Source organism: Salvia splendens, chromosome 2 (assembly GCF_004379255.2).
Source record: "Salvia splendens isolate huo1 chromosome 2, SspV2, whole genome shotgun sequence".
Lineage (NCBI taxonomy): Eukaryota > Viridiplantae > Streptophyta > Magnoliopsida > Lamiales > Lamiaceae > Salvia > Salvia splendens.
In genome coordinates this window covers 36,022,682-36,043,102 of record NC_056033.1, presented here as the reverse complement: position 1 = coordinate 36,043,102, position 20,421 = coordinate 36,022,682, and the positions used below count along the sequence as shown (strand labels likewise).

The 20,421-nt window shown below is 39.4% G+C and overlaps 4 protein-coding genes across 7 annotated transcripts; 1 reads left to right on the top strand and 3 right to left on the bottom strand.

Annotated features, from left to right (window-relative positions):
* Positions 1 to 137: 137 nt before the first annotated feature.
* Positions 138 to 701, bottom strand: LOC121792527 (kiwellin-1-like). The gene has a single exon (XM_042190507.1). The coding sequence runs from the start codon at positions 699 to 701 to the stop codon at positions 138 to 140; it is 564 nt and encodes a 187-aa protein (XP_042046441.1).
* Positions 702 to 1,183: 482 nt separating this feature from the next.
* LOC121792528 (kiwellin-1-like) lies at positions 1,184 to 1,747 on the top strand. The gene has a single exon (XM_042190508.1). The coding sequence runs from the start codon at positions 1,184 to 1,186 to the stop codon at positions 1,745 to 1,747; it is 564 nt and encodes a 187-aa protein (XP_042046442.1).
* A 549-nt stretch (positions 1,748 to 2,296) lies between these two features.
* LOC121792505 (AT-hook motif nuclear-localized protein 11-like) lies at positions 2,297 to 4,911 on the bottom strand. Of its 4 annotated transcripts, none has more exons than XM_042190487.1 (6): positions 4,756 to 4,911; positions 3,788 to 4,211; positions 3,324 to 3,406; positions 3,101 to 3,226; positions 2,849 to 3,007; positions 2,297 to 2,710 (listed from the first exon to the last, which is right to left on the bottom strand). In XM_042190487.1, exons 2-6 carry the CDS (start codon positions 4,176 to 4,178, stop codon positions 2,543 to 2,545), a joined length of 927 nt encoding a protein of 308 aa, XP_042046421.1. In that variant the 5' UTR covers positions 4,179 to 4,211; positions 4,756 to 4,911; the 3' UTR covers positions 2,297 to 2,542. The 4 variants fall into 4 exon arrangements, with proteins under 4 accessions (XP_042046421.1, XP_042046418.1, XP_042046420.1 ...); XM_042190484.1 differs by having other exon boundaries at positions 3,815 to 4,211; XM_042190486.1 differs by having other exon boundaries at positions 3,324 to 3,388; positions 3,815 to 4,211.
* A 1,761-nt stretch (positions 4,912 to 6,672) lies between these two features.
* LOC121792545 lies at positions 6,673 to 7,453 on the bottom strand. The gene is made up of 3 exons (XM_042190528.1): positions 7,296 to 7,453; positions 7,125 to 7,186; positions 6,673 to 6,935 (listed from the first exon to the last, which is right to left on the bottom strand). Exons 1-3 carry the CDS (start codon positions 7,351 to 7,353, stop codon positions 6,813 to 6,815), a joined length of 243 nt encoding a protein of 80 aa, XP_042046462.1. The 5' UTR covers positions 7,354 to 7,453; the 3' UTR covers positions 6,673 to 6,812.
* Positions 7,454 to 20,421: the final 12,968 nt, after the last annotated feature.

The window sequence follows — 20,421 nt, the reverse complement described above, 5'->3', positions numbered from 1 at the left end:
TTATCAGTGTTTAAGCCTTGATAGAGATAGAGCACAAATTTCAACAAACTGAATTATATTACATTCTTGACATAATTCAAGAATTTTCACAAGTTAATTTTACAGTGCATAAAAACCGGATAAAAACACTAACAGCATCAGGCATCAGACCAAGTGATATCCAAGTCGCCCCAGTCACCTTCATCCACTCCCAAAGCTTTCCAGACAGCTTTGGAGGCATCGACGATGTTGTTAGGACACCGAGGCTGATATTCATGGTCATCATCGCACCCCATTGTCGATTCACACTCATCAACCACCATGGCAGTCACACTCTGCCCGTTACCACTTATGATAATGTTCTTGAGGCACCTCGATCCTCCGGTGTACCATCCAGTCGAGAGCGCCACAACAGGCGTGTCATCGGAGTGGTACTTATTGTCGCACTCTGAAGGGCCGCCTCCGTCTCCACCCTTCTGGAAGCTGTTGATGGTGAGAACTGCCTTGGTGCTTCCAGAGACAGGGGGAGAGCACTTGTAGGTGGTGTATGTCTCCCCTGCTTTGCAGCAGTCGGAGTCGTTCTCTTTGTTGCATTCCCCCGGTGGTGGAGTCGTTCCCTTTATCTTGTCACTCGGCTTGCACAACTGGAGTCTGGCATCGGAGGGATATGATGCAACAAGGACCAGCACAAGGAGAAGCCCTCCTAGGGTGAAGTTCCTCATTTTGGATTGATATTTCGATATATTGCTTTTGAATTAGTATTGATCAAGAACTGGATGACTGATGCAAATTAGGAGTGGAAATGACAAGAGAGTGCTCAAAACAGCAGTGAAAACTGATATTTTGTCTTTGATGATCAAGATTTTCTAGTAGTTAAGAATTAGTTACTTTGCCAATCATAAAGAAATAAATAAATCTCAATCTTTTACTCCCAATCCCAATCAAAAAGATTTTCTAGGAGTATGATATATGTAGGCCAAAGTATCAGTCTGTGGCGTGAGAGTTAGGATGAGAAGATTGATTTATTTTGACTGATAATTTAAGCTATTTTGAGAAATTAATTTGGTTGAAGTTGAATGCCTTGATCAGTTTCTTGGCATTTTTACTGCAAAAATACTTATATAAAGAGATCCATTGATCCTATTTGAGCATCAAACACACAGCAAGTTAATACAATCCTGAGGCAACAGAAAAAAAATACAAGATGATGAGCCTCAAAAAATTAGCCATCTTTGCTTTGCTAATCATCCTTACTGCTCAAGCATTGGAGGGCCGTCTTCAATCTTGCAATCCGAGTGGCAAAATCAGAGGAAAGAAACCACCTCCGGGGCAATGCAACCAGGAAAATGACTCCGATTGTTGTAAACAAGGGAAGCTCTACACCACTTACAAATGTTCTCCCCCCGTTTCTGGAAGCACGAAAGCAGTTCTCACCATCAACAGCTTCCAGAAGGGAGGAGACGGAGGCGGCCCATCAGAGTGTGACAATCAGTACCACTCTGATGACACACCAGTCGTCGCGCTGTCAACTGGATGGTACAGTGGAGGGAGCAGATGCCTCAACAACGTAACTATAAGTGGCAATGGCCGGAGTGTGACAGCAATGGTGGTGGATGAGTGTGATTCCACCATGGGATGTGATGACGATCACGACTATCAGCCACCGTGTCCTAACAACATCGTTGATGCTTCAAAAGCTGTCTGGAAAGCCTTGGGGGTTCCCGAAGGCGACTGGGGCGAGTTGGATATTACCTGGTCTGATGCTTAGTATGTAAGAATATTTACTATCTCTTCCTCTATTAAATCATGTCAATGTATGTAATATTTGCTTCCTGTATCATTTCTCACACCTTTGACAAAAATTATTAAACAGTATCCTATTCACTTGCTTATATCTACTATCTCTAACCATATACTATTATCCAGATAAAAAAAACAAATTCATGCAATTGTAACTATTCAGAATCACGCATCTTGTTGTTTTCTGCCGTTTAGTGATAGTTCAGACAAATAGCATAATGAATGAAAAAACATTTGTCTCCATCACAATTTAGCAGAGAAGAGATTCCAGTAGTGGACAACAGAAAAAGATTCATTTTGTGGGATTAATGTTATGTCCAAACAACAATTCTTGCTAATGTCAATTTGTTATGTTTACTTAGTTAATAGAAGAACCATAATTAGTAGAGCCAAGACAAAAAACTGTCTCTAGTTCCATTTCAAGAATATAGACAAATGAACTCTCTAAAAAATGGCTTCTCAATTCGGATCAATTCACTGTTGTTTGTGACAGACAGAATGCATATACTCACCAAGATTCAGAAAAAACTTGCAAATTAATAGAGTATAAAAAAAACTGAGTACACAAATGTTTCTTGAGTTGTCCTCTCAAGATGAATTACAACTTACATGTATCTTTGTTCATACAAGGAAAATCATTAATGGAGGGATATACATTTGTAAGAAGAGCCTATGTCATCTAAGAAAACCAAATCCATTGAGCCAAACTGCTCTTTCCTTCCAGATTTAGTTAATGTCAGCACAACAATTTCATGTACATCCATCATCTTGAACTCGTCCAGGCGTGCATCTGGTTGAGATTCTGACTAACGTTAGCTGGATTTACCGAGTTTCCAAGTGTGCTATGTTGAGGATCTCCAGAAGGTTCCAGATCTTCGGGAGCCTTGGTTTTCGCCTTAGAAGTGAAAAGTGCCATGGTTCCAGCAATCACCTGGAGCAATTCATCACCAATAAGATAGAAAAAAAGGCATATCAATTATGTTGTTTGAACACAAAAACATAGTAAATTTTATGTAGTAAGAAACCATGTAGTAGTAAAATTCAGTTGGTTCCGACGTCTTAAGGGCACCTGAACAGGGCTTCCAGCAATGAGGAGTCCCTCGACTGGGCCGCCTATGAGAGTACCATCAGGACCAGAAAATGTGACATTAAGACCACCAGTTGGGCCGTGGGGACCATCAACGTCGTTGATGTACGAGCCTGATAGATTGACCATATCAAAGTTCCCCTACAAATGGATGAAATCCATATTAAACCCATCTATCGAGATTTCATATAATCTTCCTCTAAATAATTTCTTTAGGCTTAGCTAACACCTCACCTCGTACGTGACACTTCCACTAGAATTTGAAATCTTGATATTTGCCGCGGAGACAGAACCAATGCCCGAGAAGATAACTATGCCTCTTCGCCCCTGCAAAAGAGATAGTACTTTTCTTTTGATATCCTGCAACAGAGAAATTATCAATCACCATTTTGCTTGAGTTGAAAAGGCAAAGATACCATACTAATAAAGGTTAAAAAAACTATTCAAATATACATACTTCTCCAACTGCAACATTTATGATATGTGGAGTCAGTTTTCCAGCTCCACTGAAAGCAGGTCCACCTTGAAATATAATTAGTTCTTCACAAAATCAGCTAAATAGTGAATATCCCATTTTAGAACTTATGAACCAGTATTGATAAAATATAGAAACGCACGAAAGGTTGATACGATTCCCAGATGATTATAAGTGATTCAATGGCAAAGTAACAGAAATATGTTGAGTTCAAAAGGAGTTTATAAAAAACATAGAAGCATGTATATAGTAGTGCTGCAAATACTAGGAACGAGGAACCTTAAACGCGTACAATATGGTGAAACTACAGGCCACCAAAATAAAAGGCAGATGCATTGGTGAGAAAAACATAGAATGCAATAATCTCTAAGATTTTACATCAATTAACTACACTGTTGAAAGAAATAATAATTGATCTGAATTGCTGTATAAAAGATGGGTAAAACTAACTAGATGCAAGAGCTGTTGCTTACGTCCAAGCCCCGGTGGTCTCCCTCTCTTCTTTAGAGTTTCTCTTGCCATCAGAGTAGGACTAGGGACAGAGGGAGACAATCCCAGTGAAACTGCACCATTGTGCCCATATTTACGCGGTCTTCCTCTCTTCCTACGCACAGGTTCGCCTTGCTGCATAGCCTGCGAACCTACACTAACTCCATGAGCAGACATTGCTGACGAAGTATCTAAAGGCAAAGACGACACATTTACGTTGCCACCGGTGTTGGATTGGAAGTGCGACATTGGACTCATAGTGGGTGAGCTGTGCAGCCCCGTGACAGACTCGACCTGCATGTAATATGGAGCCGAGCCTGCTAATGTCATAGCATCCCTTTGATCCATGCATTTACTTTGGGGCTTTTACTCTTGATACAGCTAAAACACACATCAAAAATCAGTGTTTCAGGAACCATATGAAATCTAGCTCACTGAACTCTCCCTCTCAACCAATTTACTACATTTTAAAAATTAAGACATGGCATTAAACATATGATAATCATGAAGAGATACACAAAGAAGCTGAAAAACAAGTTAGTAACAAATGTGCAAACCATCTAAGGATACTACTTACATAAATGGGTTAAATTCAAAATAACTAAGTAGTAACTTCATAAATCAACTGATTGCACCAAGGTTTTCAATCAAGAAAAGGAGGAAACCAAAAAATTGGAAAATTTTGAAATCCTACGAAACCTCAAAGGACAGTATAGATACAAACTCACACAAGAATCTTTAAAGCAAAAGCAAAATTCAAGAAACATAACAGAGCCCATCTGGAGAAGGAGACATACTGCATAATAAACATGCAAAGTGGTGTCGAGAAAGACAGAAACTTGATGAATGAATGAATGAATGAATGCAAAACCAAGTCGGAGAAGGGTAGGCAGAGATAAACAGTAAGCCATGGATGAACTCTCACCATAACTTTGAAGCCCTTCTTATCTAAAGAAATGCAGTTGCTTATTTCTTGGTTTTTTCTGACTAAATGCCGTTGAGAAAGCAAATAGATATTTTGCAGCAATACCGGCCTTTCCATGTCAGATGTTGTTTTTTGGTAAATATCTGCACTGCACCAACCAAATCTATGTGTCATAATTGAATTCCCATACGTGTTTTTAGTATTCGTCTAAAAAATGTGGGGTTGGAGAGAGGTTTCGAAATCAAGACAAAAGAGAGTGCTTGGTCCATAATTCTCATCTTAATATCTTCGTGCCATTGTGATTGTCACACTTCAATTCAATCACTAAAATATTTTATCCCACTCGACTTCGAATATAACTTTAGTGCTGTGGATCATATTGAGACATGGTCTATCCAATTAAACTTAAGTATACACACAATTTCTCTTCTTTTTTTTTTATTCGTTTCTATCAAGACAATATATCCTCGTTTCTATCAAGACAATATATCCGAACCACTAAATATTTACTCATCAGACTTTAATGACTACCATTTCCTTTCTAGATAAATGCACTCATTTTTCAAAATTTATTCAGAACAAATTTTCCAATACGATTAATCATCGACATTTAGTAATCCTTTTCGTTTTGTAGTATTAATCTTTCAAAAGTAAAAAGTTTTGTAGTATTAATCTTTCAAAAGTAAAATAGTACTAGCAAATTAATCCGCATAGCAATTTCTTTTGATGAAAACCCTTTGGCGACCAAACAACGAATTAGCATGTCATCATGATAGTATAAAACTAAAAGGCAGTAGTAATTTTAATGATAAGTGTTTATTTTTAAAAAGCGTATACGAGTCTTTAGACCTTTTCTAATATAACCCAAAATTTAATTTTAACAGTGGTTTAATTCGTGAACTTTTTTCCAAATCGATTTGCTCTTACGAAGATTCAAAATAGATGTAATGAATTGTTCAAAAGTTCCATTAATAAAATTAAGGTGGTTAGTTTCCCTGGGTGCCCTTAGATATTGGGAAAACTGAAGAGGACGGTTTGAAGCGACCTCCTTTGGTACTTAGATTCGAGCTCGATCCTGGCCCACGTACCCATATATGATTGCACTTTGACCAGGATGCAACAGTCCTTTTAAGGCAAAGCAAGTGCAGAAAATGAGATAGCAATTGCAATGAATAAATGTTTGATAGCAAAACCAGGACCTGTGAGAATGAATGCCAATATTTGCATTACTCGTTAGGCACCAAAAATAGATGCAATGAATGTCAAAAGTGCTATCCTGCCATGGCATGAGTTTAATCTACAAACTAGCTACCCCAACCATAATCGCTCAAGAACTACAAGCCCATAGCTACTTTTATGCTTCTTCGATCCAAGTTTGAACAAGTCACAAGTGTCATTCAATAATGCACGAAAAATTAAAATGGTGATAACAAGGCAGCATAGATTCTACTTGAGAGCGATTACAGTAGACCAAATCAGTATTTATAGTCCCAAGAAACGTAGTCCTAACTCCTAACCATAAGCTACACTGGGATGGGAACCATCAGCTCAGGTTAGGATGAGAACTGTTGCAGGCACACAACACAACCTCCTATATATTTCCCTCAGACAAGAGAGACTCATTGTGTTCTATAGCACAGGGAAAAGTGTGTGTGTGTTGGGGGGGCGCGATGAGAGAAGGGATCAACATCAACTTAATTAGAGAAAGCTTGATGTGGTAAGTGTCGTAAGACTGATGGTTTCATTACTATATGACCACAGCAACAGGCAATAGTAATAGAACCACAAACTCAAGCATGTGAGGAGGGATTGTCTTGACCTCACCTGAAGGAACTGCCTTAAGCCATATTAAAAAATGTCACACTATGGGATACCGAAATATATCTATGCAAAATTCCAATATATCCAAAACATAAGTTAAAGAACACAAACACATAATTGAATTAATGATAGATGAAGGCAAAGTGTGCAAACAATGGAAGTTACAAGGTTACAACCAACTAGATTCAACAGATTTCCTATTTTCTGTTGCATTGAATCCAATTCTGACATTAACCTTACTTGTCGACCTCCATCGCCTGGGCAGCTTTAGCTTTGGCCAATGGCGTCATCCTTGTTTTCAACTTTTTCTTTCCTACTTGAAATCCACCCCCACCTTTCTTCTTACTGCTACCATCAACCTAAGCACCGTACAAATCAAGTTATTCAACATACATAACTAAATAATCTCCAAACGCACAAAAGATATGGGCAATTTAGCATAATAAAACCATGCAAACACAGTTTAACCTAGACAAATATGCATAAACAGTAACCCAAAAGTAATTAAATAACTGGAGATTACATTCAGCTTAAAAACTAATTCATACTTTCATCTTATTTTTCTTGGCATTGAGCTTCTTTTCCTTCTTTTCCTTCGCTTCTTTCTCTCCTGTTTCCCGCAATAATCCAAAGCAAAGTCAAAAATTGATAACTTGATTTTAGGCTTATGGCGGAATCACAAAATCGACAAGTACATAAACAGAAAAGAAACGCATTACTTCTTAGATCGAAATCATGCTGCCTTTTTCTTCGACCTAAATCGTTCTTCTTCGACATTTTCTTTTCTCGGTGACTCAATCGATTGGGGCGAGGACTGAGATACGAATACAAAACCCTAGGGCTCCAATTTAGGCGGTGGATAATTTATGATTTTATCGTAGAAGCCCACGAAGTTCTATATATTTCTGTTGAAGACTTCAAAATTCTGAAAATCGCGTTAAAACCTTTTTTAACTTTTTTTGTCTCTAATTTTCACGAATTAAACTTCATCAAAATTAAAATTGACTGAGATATTAAAAATTGATAGTAATATACTAGAATCAAAGTAGATGGTGTTGTGAGTTCGATAAGCAAAACAATATTGTTTGGACTATATAAATTGATTTATCAATAATTGAATTTCAACTGATGATTTGATATTTTTGGAGATTGTGTGAATTAAAAATTACTAATAATTGATAGATCTACAATCAAGTAGCTCTTAATAAATATATAATACAGTATATTTTTTTATAAAAATGGAACTCCAAATTATACTTTAAATGATATTTTTTATTCCGAGCCATATCCAAAAAATGGTTAATAAATTTAAATAGTTGTGATTGAATGTATTGTGAAATAAGAAAAACACTTGCAATATTACACAATTGACAATACAAACTGTGATTCATGTGTGATAAATATAAAGAAGTTGATATTTAGAAATAATATGTTGTGAGAAATCATATGTAAATAAAATTAAGACTATTTTGGATGGAATTCCAAAAGGATAAATTATGACTATATTTTGTGTAATAAATCTGTCCACGATTTATAATAGATTATGAATAGTGTAATGATTTAGCGTACGGTGGTGATGATTTAGTGTTCTGAGGTCAGTAAATAAATTTTTTAAGTGTGAATATTCTAAAAGAGCAAAATTAGTTACTATTCTGTATCATAAGAATATATATTTTTTTTTTAATTTATCCACAAGAATATAGATTTTCTAATTTTGGAAACTATTTTCAATCTAATAAGGTAGAACTAATTCTAAATTAATAATACTTTAATTACTTTTTGTCACCATTTCTTTCTTACTTTACCAATTTTATATTATAATATGTGTTGGATTCAAAATATGTATTGTTTTGGGACTGATGAAGTATTATTTTGTGAATATTTCAAAGAGCAAAATTAGTTACTATATTATTTTGTGGATGAAAGGAATACAGTACCAATATATAGTGTAATTCTTTATAGTACATATTAAAATTTATCTATGAATAAACAAAGAATATATTGCAAAAGATTCAGATTTACATTTTTTATAAATATACTATGCGGTCTATAGTAACAATGATATAGAGAACGACACCGAGTCGATATTTAATTACCGAATAATCTTCGGCGACACACTGCACCACATAGTCCATCTTCAACTCTTACCGACGACAATTGAGAGGGAACGAGAATGGGGTTATAAAAAAATATAGACTCCAATGTGCCGCATTAGTTCATAAATGTTAGGAATATATAGACCAGTTTCATCGAATTGAAAAATTCGCACAATCTTAAATTACTGTATTAATTTTATACAAATAACTAATATCCCTTGATGGAGTACGTACTAAACAAGCCCAACAGCAGTAAAGCCCATCAGCCTAAAGCCCAAGAAAGAGTATCAGTTCGGCATGACTAAAGAGTATCAGTCCGGCATGACTAAAGAGTTCAGTTCGGCACAACCAAAGAGTTCGGCCCCAGCCTACAGCTCGGTAAAAGCCAACCAATCAAACTCTGCTCTCAGGTCGGCATCAAGCTCTACTCTCAGATCGGCAAAAGCTGCTCGGCAATAATTCAGCAGTTCGGTCTCAGTATTTGACCGAACTAGGAGACAGTGGACTCATGCAGGATTTCCACCTCCACTACACCCACGATCTATTTAGTGGTGTCAAGCAGTCATTAACTCATGCAGGATAGTGGACCCATGCAAGATCGCCACGATCTCCACGACATCCACTACCTAGTAAATGGCTGCATGCCACGATCTTGGTTCAATGTATAAATAGAACTTAGATCAGATAGATAGGGTTAAGTTCTAAGACTCTCTCGCTTTCTAGAGATAAAATACAAAATAGCAAGTCTGTATTGTAAGCTGTAGAAAACAGATCAAGCAATACAACTCTGCCCTCTTTTCTTCCCGTGGACGTAGATTTACCTCAGTAAATCGAACCACGTAAATTCTCTGTGTCGTGATCTGCATTTTCCTGCATTCATCACCACCAAAAATTCGCGGACTCATCACTGGCGCCGTCTGTGGGAAACAGAGAACAAAATTTATGATAAAGCGAATTTTTGACCCTTTTTCCACCCCAGAAAAATGCATACCAGATCACACACTACCCGTAATACCGTTCGTGATAACCGTGAGGAAGCTAGTCCAGCTCGCAGGTCTGAAAAACGGCCTCGGGAGACATCTACCTCCGGTTCTCACGAAGAAGGAACAAGCCACTCCAGGAGTCATCGCACCGAGTCTTCCCAGCAGCCCGATTTAAATGAAGCTGTCAAGCTGTTCTTGGCCGAGAAGCAGGAGGAGTTCTTAACCTTCCTGCAGAAGAGCCAACAGCCGGAGAAGACAACGGCGGATCCTCCCTCCTCATCCAGACATGAAAGTCACTACCGCAGTAGTGACGTGTCTTCCAGGAGAAAGAATCCTCAACCCCGACATGTTCCTGTTCCTCCTCGGTACCGGAACCACAGGAGAACTCCATCTCCTCCGTACCGAAGAAATATCGGGTTCGCCATGTACGGAGCATTAAAGACTCCGTTCTCGGACGATATCACCCGAACTCCTTTACCGCGGAACTACCGGACACCGTCAATGACTTATGACGGGCTAGTGGATCCTCATGACTTCTTGGGACGCTATCAGTATAATATGGCGAACCAGGGTCTCAATGAGGTCCATATGTGCAAGCTGTTCCCCGAGCTTCTTATCGGGAACGCCAGAAGGTGGTTCGACAGCCTTCCTCAAGGCAGCATTAGATCCTACCGAGATCTAATGGATGCTTTCCACAGGAGGTTCTTTCAGAAAGCGGAAGCCCGAAGCACTTCGGCTCAGCTGCTTTCTATACGTCAAGGTTGCGACGAAAAGATCAGCGACTTCATGACGAGATTCCACAAGGAATGCCTACAAGTAGATGATCTCAACGATCTACTTGTCATTTCGGCATTCCAAAATGGAATCCTGCCCGGAGCTCTCTACAGAAAGCTCGTGGAATGCAGTCCGCAAACAGCTCAAGAGATGTGGGACATTGCGGACTAGTTTTCCCGTGCGGATGAGGCAGACCGTCGAAAACGGTCTTTAGACAGCTCATCCCGAGGAGACGAAAAGAAGCCCGATCATAGCGATCAGAGGCTTCCTCGCCGAACTCCTTTTGAAAGAATTCAAAGGGCACCGGTACAAGGCAAATTGGGACCACGTCTCAATCCTGAGAAGCCGCCCGCTCAGTTCGTACCTTTAAACAAGTCAAGAGCGGAAATTTTCGAACTACATTCCGATATGTTCGAAAAACCAAGGCGGATGACAAAATCGGCCGCGCGCCGACCTCAGGATCAATATTGCTCCTTCCATCAAGACTACGGTCACGATACCGAGGAGTGCCGACATTTGGCTGCAGGTATTGATGCCCTTGTGAAAGCAGGGACATTAAAAAAATACCAAAGCAAGCAGCCGAAAAGGAACAAAAAGCAGGGAGATGCGAACTGCGCTCCTCAGGATCCGAAAAGGCAACGGGATCCCGAAGACGATAACGAGCCGCAATATGATGGAGTAATCCTAACTATTGACGCTCTCCCTGCCGAGAAGACTAAATCGTCTCTGAAGTCATAGAGCAGAAAAAGGCTTTTGACGAGCTCAAGAGTTATTTAACCGAGCTTCCAATTCTCTCTGCTCCAACAGATGCCGAAGTGATTTTCTTATACCTAGCGGCATCCGATCAAACCATTAGCGCGGTGCTTGTACGAGAAGAAGGCCTAAAGCAGTTTCCCATCTACTTTACAAGCCGAGCATTAAGAGGTCCAGAAACAAGGTATCAACCTCTGGAGAAAATTGCTCTGGCGTTAGTAAATGCAGCAAGGAAACTGCGGCCATACTTCTATGCTCACAAGGTATGCGTCTTAACCGATCTGCCTCTTCGGCAAGTGTTGACCAAACCAGAAGCATCAGGCAGAATCGCCAAATGGGCCATAGAGCTGGGAGAACACTCAATCGAGTACCTACCTCGGAAAGCCATCAAGGGACAAGCCTGGGCAGATTTTCTTGCAGAAGCAAAGTTCGATCAAGCAATTCCTGTTATTGCCGAACAGAAGAATTCTGCCAATGCCGAACTATCACAGCCCTTGGAATCCGAAGTAGAGCCGCCGGACTGCTGGAGTGGATTCGTAGATGGAGCTTCGAATAAAACGGGAAGTGGAGCTGGTATTCTACTTATCGCTCCCGACGGAGACGAGGTAACCTACTCACTTCGGTTCCTATTCCCCACTACTAATAATGAAGCCGAGTACGAAGCCCTCCTGGCCGGACTCCAGTTAGCGCAAAGTCTGCTCGTCAAATCTCTCAAAGTCCATTGTGATTCACAAGTCATAGTAAATCACATGTTGGGTACAAGTGAAGCTCGTGACGAGAGAATGAAGAAGTATTTGGACAAAGCGCAAAGCATCAGCCGAAGTGTCTCCTATTTTCGGATAATCCGCATTCCCAGAGCGGAAAATAGCCGAGCAGATACCTTAAGTAAGTTGGCCTCAGATCCGAGCTCAAAGGCGGAAGAATTAATGCATCGAAGCATTGATGAAGCCGAGGTACATTCAGTATCCAGCTCGCTGAACTGGATGACGCCGATCTTGCAGTATCTGGATCAAGGACAATTGCCCGAGGATAAGAGAGAAGCTCGGAAGATCACGTGCCGAGCACTTCGGTACGAACTTCATGAAGGAGTCCTCTTTAGAAAGTCTTACCTCCAGCCGTTATTACGGTGCGTAGGGCCAGAAGAGACGGACTACATCCTCAGAGAAGTTCATGAAGGATCGTGCGGTAGCCACATCGGAGCCAGAGCTTTAGCTAAAAAAGTTCTGAGATGGGGATATTATTGGCCAACCATGGTACAAGAGGCAGTGCAGCTCGTCAAGAAGTGTACGAAGTGCCAAATTCATGCAAATGTCCCAAGGATGCCGCAGACCGATCTATACACTATGCAAAGCCCTTGGCCTTTCATGCAATGGGGCATAGACATAGTGGGACCACTTCCTCAAGCTCCTCGGCAAATGAAATTCCTTATCGTTGCCGTGGACTACTTCACGAAGTGGGTGGAGGCTGAACCATTAGCTACGATAACGAGCTCAAAGGCATTGGACTTCGTCTGGAAGAACATAGTGTGCCGATTTGGCATACCCCACATCCTCATCTCGGATAACGGGACTCAGTTCACCGACAAGACGTTCAAGAATTGGTGCCAAGAGCTGAATATTCAACAGCGGTTCACTTCGGTCTCTCATCCACAAGCAAACGGACAAACGGAGGTAACAAATCGTATCCTGGTGAGAGGGTTAAAAGCTCGGTTAGAACAAGCCAAAGGACAATGGGTAGAAAATCTCCCTCAAGTCCTATGGTCCTACCGAACTACACCCACAACCTCCAACGGTGAAACTCCGTACAGTCTTGTGTACGGCACTGAAGCCGTGATTCCGGTGGAGATCGGCATACCCAGTCCCCGAACTCTAAATTTCTCAGCAGAAATGAATGACGACGGACTGAGAGCCGAGCTAGATCTTGCCGAAGAAAGAAGAGAATTGGCATGCATAAAAGCAGCCAAGTACAAGGAGCAAGTAGCCCGGTATTACAACCAAAGGGTGAAGAAGCTGCAATTTCAAGTGGGAGATCTCGTCTTGAGAAACAACGAAGTAAGCCGAGCAGAAAAGCTGGGCAAGCTCGAACCCACATGGGAAGGTCCGTATCGGGTGTCAGAAGTCCTCGGCAAAGGGTCTTACAAATTGGCTCACATGTCAGGAGAACAGGTACCCCGAACATGGCACATTTCCAACCTCAAAAAGTTCCATTTGTAAGAGACAGTCCGGTCAGTCAGTCTTGAGTCCTGTTCGGTCAATGTGCTTTATTTGGTTTGCTTGGTCTTTGTTTGTCTCTATGTGCTTTTTATTTGTCTATATGCGTTTTGTCTGTCTATGTGCGTGTCGTCTCTTACAAATGTTACTGAGGTATCTTGTTCTTCGAAGGCTGATCCCCTTCTTAGAACATATACAAGCCAACGATTGTGAGTCAAAGCTTCTACAGAAGATACAAGACCACAATTCAGCTTAAACAAGCAGCTCGTCTGAAACGAACTGCAATAAGCCAACGATTGTGAAGTCCAAGCTTCTACAGAAGATACAAGACCACAATTCAGCTTAAACAAGCAGCTCGTCTGAAACGAACTGCAATAAGCCAACGATTGTGAAGTCCAAGCTTCTACAGAAGATACAAGACCACAATTCAGCTTAAACAAGCAGCTCGTCTGAAACGAACTGCAATAAGCCAACGATTGTGAAGTCCAAGCTTCTACAGAAGATACAAGACCACAATTCAGCTTAAACAAGCAGCTCGTCTGAAACGAACTGCAATAAGCCAACGATTGTGAAGTCCAAGCTTCTACAGAAGATACAAGACCACAATTCAGCTTAAACAAGCAGCTCGTCTGAAACGAACTGCAATAAGCCAACGATTGTGAAGTCCAAGCTTCTAAAGAGGATACAAGACCACAATTCAGCTTAAGAATCAAGCACTTCGTCTGAAACGAACTGCAACGAAAGTCCGATTCTCGCGATAAAACTTGCCTGAATTAGGACAAGGGAAAGTCCGATCCACGCGATAAAACTCGCCGAATTAGGACAAGGGAAAGTCCGATCCCCAAATTAGGACAACGGAAAGTCCGATCCGAGCGATAAAACTCGCCAAATTAGGACACAAGACGAGTCCGGTCAAAGATGTTTATTTCATCAGATCAAAGACGAGTCCGGTCAAAGAAGAGTTCACTTCATAAGACCGAGGACAAACATCAACTTACCCCGTACCTTTATCCAGAATGCCGAAGTGATTCACTTCGCTTTCCGGGGGGGGTAGTGATGGAGTACGTACTAAACAAGCCCAACAGCAGTAAAGCCCATCAGCCTAAAGCCCAAGAAAGAGTATCAGTTCGGCATGACTAAAGAGTATCAGTCCGGCATGACTAAAGAGTTCAGTTCGGCACAACCAAAGAGTTCGGCCCCAGCCTACAGCTCGGTAAAAGCCAACCAATCAAACTCTGCTCTCAGGTCGGCATCAAGCTCTACTCTCAGATCGGCAAAAGCTGCTCGGCAATAATTCAGCAGTTCGGTCTCAGTATTTGACCGAACTAGGAGACAGTGGACTCATGCAGGATTTCCACCTCCACTACACCCACGATCTATTTAGTGGTGTCAAGCAGTCATTAACTCATGCAGGATAGTGGACCCATGCAAGATCGCCACGATCTCCACGACATCCACTACCTAGTAAATGGCTGCATGCCACGATCTTGGTTCAATGTATAAATAGAACTTAGATCAGATAGATAGGGTTAAGTTCTAAGACTCTCTCGCTTTCTAGAGATAAAATACAAAATAGCAAGTCTGTATTGTAAGCTGTAGAAAACAGATCAAGCAATACAACTCTGCCCTCTTTTCTTCCCGTGGACGTAGATTTACCTCAGTAAATCGAACCACGTAAATTCTCTGTGTCGTGATCTGCATTTTCCTGCATTCATCACCACCAAAAATTCGCGGACTCATCATCCCTATTATTTCGATTACTATAATTCACTGTCATGCATATAAACATAAATGCATATAATAATATATATAATAATATAAGACCAGCTTATAAGAATAACTATTTTTTTTGTTTGACCACATGTGTTCCGAATCCGCCTTCAGCGGAATCGGATAAATCCTATCCGACCGGGCATGCGAATTAAGGCCGAAAGTCTCCCAATGGGTGGTGGGATTTGAACCCGTGACCTCAAGGTCACCATAGCTCCGCACTGCCAAACTGCGCTACAACCCGTTGGTATAAGAATAACTAATTTGATTATTAGTATATCTACATACTATTGTTCATGGGGGAGCATTAGGGTGCCACCATACTTAGAGTGACACCCTACCACTAATTTGATCCGTCAGATCTGGTATATGGACGCTTGAGATCAATTTATTGAAATAGAGTCCGGATTGCTGGATAATGTAGAGGATATTGCTGTCTAGGGGTAATTTAGTCAATTACTTAATTTGAAACCTAAATTGGCGTAGGTAATATTAGGGGTGTCGAAACGGGTACCCGCGGGTACCCACACCCGATTTCACTGGTACCCGAAAAACACTTTTTATACTACTCGATACCCGACCCGCAAGGCATTGCGGGTATCCCGATACCCGCATCGGGTATCCCGCACCCACAGGCGTAGTTAATTTAATTAGTGTGCATCCGCCAATATCTGTATAGATATGGTTAAGGGACTACTATTAAGTACTTAGGCGATGTGTGATAGCTTTTAAACCTTGTGAATAAGCTCATTAACATCTTATATCTATCTATACACAACTCATGTTTTTATTTATATTTTCTGAGATTGGCAGCATGCGAAGAGACACTCAACATAAATTAAAGAGAATCAAGTGTAACAATGATTAATATTTTAACAAAATTTTAAATATGAAATGGAGTAGAAACTAAATAAGACGACACACCTTCTATATACAGTAATTAATAAAAGTTAGATACTAAGTTGGTAAACTATATAGTTACATGTAGAATATTAATCTAATTTCTCAGTTTACAATTATATTTAATAAATATTTTGGAAAAATGTTCTTTGACTTTATCTTACAATTTTAATGTTTGTTTACGCCTTTAGATACATTATTTTTTAGTCTTAAGTCCAATTATTTTTGTAAACTCTTTTTGTAGTTATTTCATTTCAAATATTCGAAATTAATAATAGTTACAACTCCGGCCTCCTGGACTCTCCACTGAGCGTGTGAAATTCGGTGCACGATAGAATTAGTCAAAAGTCCTCCGCGACGGTATTTGTTCATAAACGGAAGGAAAAACAAATTTAAAAGAAACGAACAAAACTATTTACACCTGTGTGCTAAACACATCTATGAAACAACACCATTTTTCCCCGACAACGGCGCCATTTTGGCGAGCTCGAGATCGACGGATTGGAATTGGATCAAGTTATATGGAAGATAACCGAACCGGTCGGATCAGTTAGCAAATTGTCGTTGCCACTGAATCAAATCAATCCTCAAACCGACTCACGCAAGAAAATATTTATAACTCCCGATTTCGCACTACTTTAACGGTAAAGCGGCAAGTTCAGGGTCGATCCCATAGAGAAAAATGTGTTGCGAGTGTGTGTTTAGTGAACAGGGGGGTTGGCTGCGGCCACGCTTTAACTTGGGAGTTTTTAAACTACTGGACTATACTAGGCAGAAAAGTAAGTTGACTAACTACTTGATCAAGCTCCGGAACATTATAACTAAATACTTGAAAATTAAAGCTGCGGAAATTAAAATGAAACAGTTAACACAAATTCCGAAAACAAAAGAACTTTGATTCCAAAATAAGTCTCAACAAAGTGGGCGAATCAAAATACAAAGCATAAACTAACTACGAGCATTAATTGAAATTTAACTAAGCTAAGCTACGAGATTGAAAGAACTGAAAGCGAGTAAACCGAGCGATTCTCAGATTGAAATTGGAAACAACGTCTAGCAGAACCAAAGTTGTCGTCGCGTTGAATCTCTTACGCTTCACTAACTAGAATTCTAAACTAAGTTATGCTAAGAACTGGACGAGAATTTAATGTTAACTAAGCTAAAACTAACTAAGGAGCAGATCCTTTTTCATGTGGTGGCACATCCACTATTTATAGGCTCGGCACGTCCTTCAGCTGGATAAAGGAAATATTCGCTTGTACCGAGAGTAAGCAACTCTTTGATTGCCACGTGCCCTTCTTCGACGCTTTTCATAACAGAATGGTGGCCCAACTTGTCCTTTGCGTCTCATGTATCAGCATGTGTCCTCTTCTTAGAGTGTCGTCCTTGATAACAGAAAGATGCGCACCGTCAGCTTTACGTGTCCTTCCTCTGGAATTCAGTGGTCCCCTCCTTGACTGCTTGATCACCCCCTTTGATCAACCCCCCGATTTATGGCCTTTTTCGCCCTTTGTACTAACTTGATCAGTTTAGCCTTGATGCCTTGGTCAAGCTGCATTCCTGCACTTTTAACACTCGTTTTTACGCAATAACAGATCAAGTAGCGTACTTTTTACCCTTAAACCAATGCATGAAATAGGCCTTATCAATATTCTACTCTACAATTCTAATCGGGTATTTATTCGGGTATTCGGGTATACCAATACCCGATATTTTGAAAATTTTACTACCCGATCCCGATTTTTGCGGGTAATGGGTATCGGGTCGGGTTGGGAAATACCCGATCCCCGCTACCCGTTTCGACGGGCCTAATTACGGTAATATGTAAACTGCAAATACTACTTAGCAATACTGCAATATACATAGAGTAACACTGCAATCTTGTAAGGTAAAAAATTATTATAAATTATGCAGACACGTAACACTGCAATATTCATAGAGTAACACTGCAATCTTGTAAGGTAAAAAATTATTATAAATTATGCAGACACGTAACACTACAATATTCATAGAGTAACACTGCAATCTGGTAAGGTAAAAAACTATTACAAATTATGTAGACACGTAACATTGCAATATTCATAGAGTAACACTGCAATGTTCATTGAGTAAGACTGTAATCTGGTAAGGTAAAACTATTACGAATTATGCAGACACGTAACAATGTAATATTCATATAATAACACTGCAATATTCATAAAGTAAGACTGCAATCTGGTAAAAACAAATACGACTATAAAATTCAAGTACTTCAAAACAAACTAAATACTCTCTTATTCCTTTTGTCTGCCACAATTTCTAGAGTCATTGGGACACATTTCTCCACATTTTCCACAAGACGCAATGGTTTAGTCATCAACTTCACAGACACCAATCGGCTTGCAGAACTTCCTAAACCTGCAATTAACCATATGGTGTACTGCAATATGCACAACATAATGCATCAATCTAGTAAAGAACAGAGTATAGGCACAAGAACTTACTAAAAAACGAATCAAAACGAATTTGAACAGCAATCAGTAAGTTCATAAACGAATCAAAACGAATTTGAACAACAATATTCACCGATGCAATTGTAATACAGATATGCAATTGCAAGCTCGGAGAAATGCAATTCGTAATACATTACAAAGCAATCCGGAATTAAAAAAACATGTTACACCAAAAATGAATCAAATAAACAAATAAGAATAAATAATCATCATAAATCAAATTCATATCAACAAAGCTAGATAAAAACATGAAATTTACAGATTATCAAACAATCATGAATTCAACAAACATGCAATAATCGACGAATTTGCAGATTATCAAATAATGACTAATAAAAAAACATGAATTTTACAGATCCTATGGCTGATAATCGATTCACCCATATTCAAACGAATTTGTGGTGTGACTGCAGAGAAAATCGCTTATTTAGAGAATTCAGCGATTGAATAGCTCGTTGCAGATTGAAATCGCTGATTGGAGAGAATTGCAGAGAAATTGCTGAATGCAGATGAATTAAACCAATTGTGTGATTGAATAGCTCGAATTGAGATGAATTCAAACGAGATGGATATTGTAGAATCGAGAATCAAAAATCGAGAATGGTGGTGTGATTTGCAGAATCTAGAGAATTGTATTAAAAGTGACGTACGTGAAGGGGGGGAGAATTGTATGGAAAGTGGCGTGAAATTGGGTGGAGAATTCCATTGCTCAATTAGAAAAAGAAATTTCGTAATTTGCCTTAAGCATTTTAATTTGAATAAACAATACTAAAATGACCTAGGGCTGATATTGGTGGGATTAAACAATACTAAAATGACCTAGGGCTCATATTGGTGGTATGGATGCTTAATTTGAATAAACAATACTAAAATGACCTGGGCTGATATTGGTGGTATAATGTTATATTAAAAGGTGTTGTCATTTTAACATATCCCCTATTGTTTATGTATTTTAAATGTGATTTTTGTTTTAGGCGTTTTGTGTTATGTTTATTAATGTTATTATTAATATTTGTTAAGAAAATTAAATTGAAATCATTAGCCTATAATTCATTGGCCACATGGATATAAACCATTTGCTTTAGAATATATCAACCTATTTAACCCATCTACGGATTACAATCCAATAATTGTAATTATTATTAGGTAAATATAGGTTAGGTGATTAACTAGACGTAATTTATATGGCATATACATATGAACATTATTTTTTTTTGTCTGACCATAGGTGTACCGAATCTGGTTTTGGCGGAATTCGACTAATCCTGTTCGACCGGGCTTGCGGATTAAGGCCGAAAGTCTCCCAACGGGTGGCGGGATTTGAACCCGTGACCTCAAGGTCACCGAGCTCCGTGCTGACAACTGCGCTGCGACCCGTTGGTCATATGGACATTATTAATGGGGAGTGTTATATAGTTAACTCAATACTTAATTGCTAACTACAATTAAATAATAGCCCTTAGATATTCAAATAACGGGCATCAAGCCCGAAATGTCAATATGATCAACAAAAAAATGTCAATAAGGTTATTAATGTCAATTTACAACAAATTAGTTGTAATTAACTTTTGAAAAATATCACATAACTTTAAAACGCATATAACTTTCTCGATTTAAATTATTTTTCCTCATAACATATATCAAATTAAAGATAATTTCATAAGGATTCTAACGAGATCTCACTTTCATATGTTCCGATGTCAAAATTTGAAAAAAAATTCGAAATTTTTTATTTTTTCGTACAACAACAAATGTCAATATAGTATATAAAATATGTCAATATAATACATGTAGAATGTTATTCTTAAAACAATGTGTTGACCTAAGCAATGTGTTAGATATTCTCAAAGCACTGTGTTATATTTTC

Bases quoted from the DNA above. Each gene is read 5' to 3' on its own strand.
- LOC121792527 (XM_042190507.1), bottom strand. From the start codon at position 701: ATGAGGAACTTCACCCTAGGAGGGCTTCTCCTTGTGCTGGTCCTTGTT.
- LOC121792528 (XM_042190508.1), top strand. From the start codon at position 1,184: ATGATGAGCCTCAAAAAATTAGCCATCTTTGCTTTGCTAATCATCCTT.
- LOC121792505 (XM_042190487.1), bottom strand. From the start codon at position 4,178: ATGGATCAAAGGGATGCTATGACATTAGCAGGCTCGGCTCCATATTAC. The intron at 3,227-3,323 runs GTATGTATATTT...TCTCTGTTGCAG, and splicing joins TAAATGTTGCAGTTGGAGAA to GATATCAAAAGAAAAGTACT. The intron at 3,008-3,100 runs GTGAGGTGTTAG...ATCCATTTGTAG, and splicing joins GTGGAAGTGTCACGTACGAG to GGGAACTTTGATATGGTCAA.
- LOC121792545 (XM_042190528.1), bottom strand. From the start codon at position 7,353: ATGTCGAAGAAGAACGATTTAGGTCGAAGAAAAAGGCAGCATGATTTC. The intron at 7,187-7,295 runs GTAATGCGTTTC...TGCGGGAAACAG, and splicing joins GCATGATTTCGATCTAAGAA to GAGAGAAAGAAGCGAAGGAA. The intron at 6,936-7,124 runs GTATGAATTAGT...TACGGTGCTTAG, and splicing joins CCAAGAAAAATAAGATGAAA to GTTGATGGTAGCAGTAAGAA.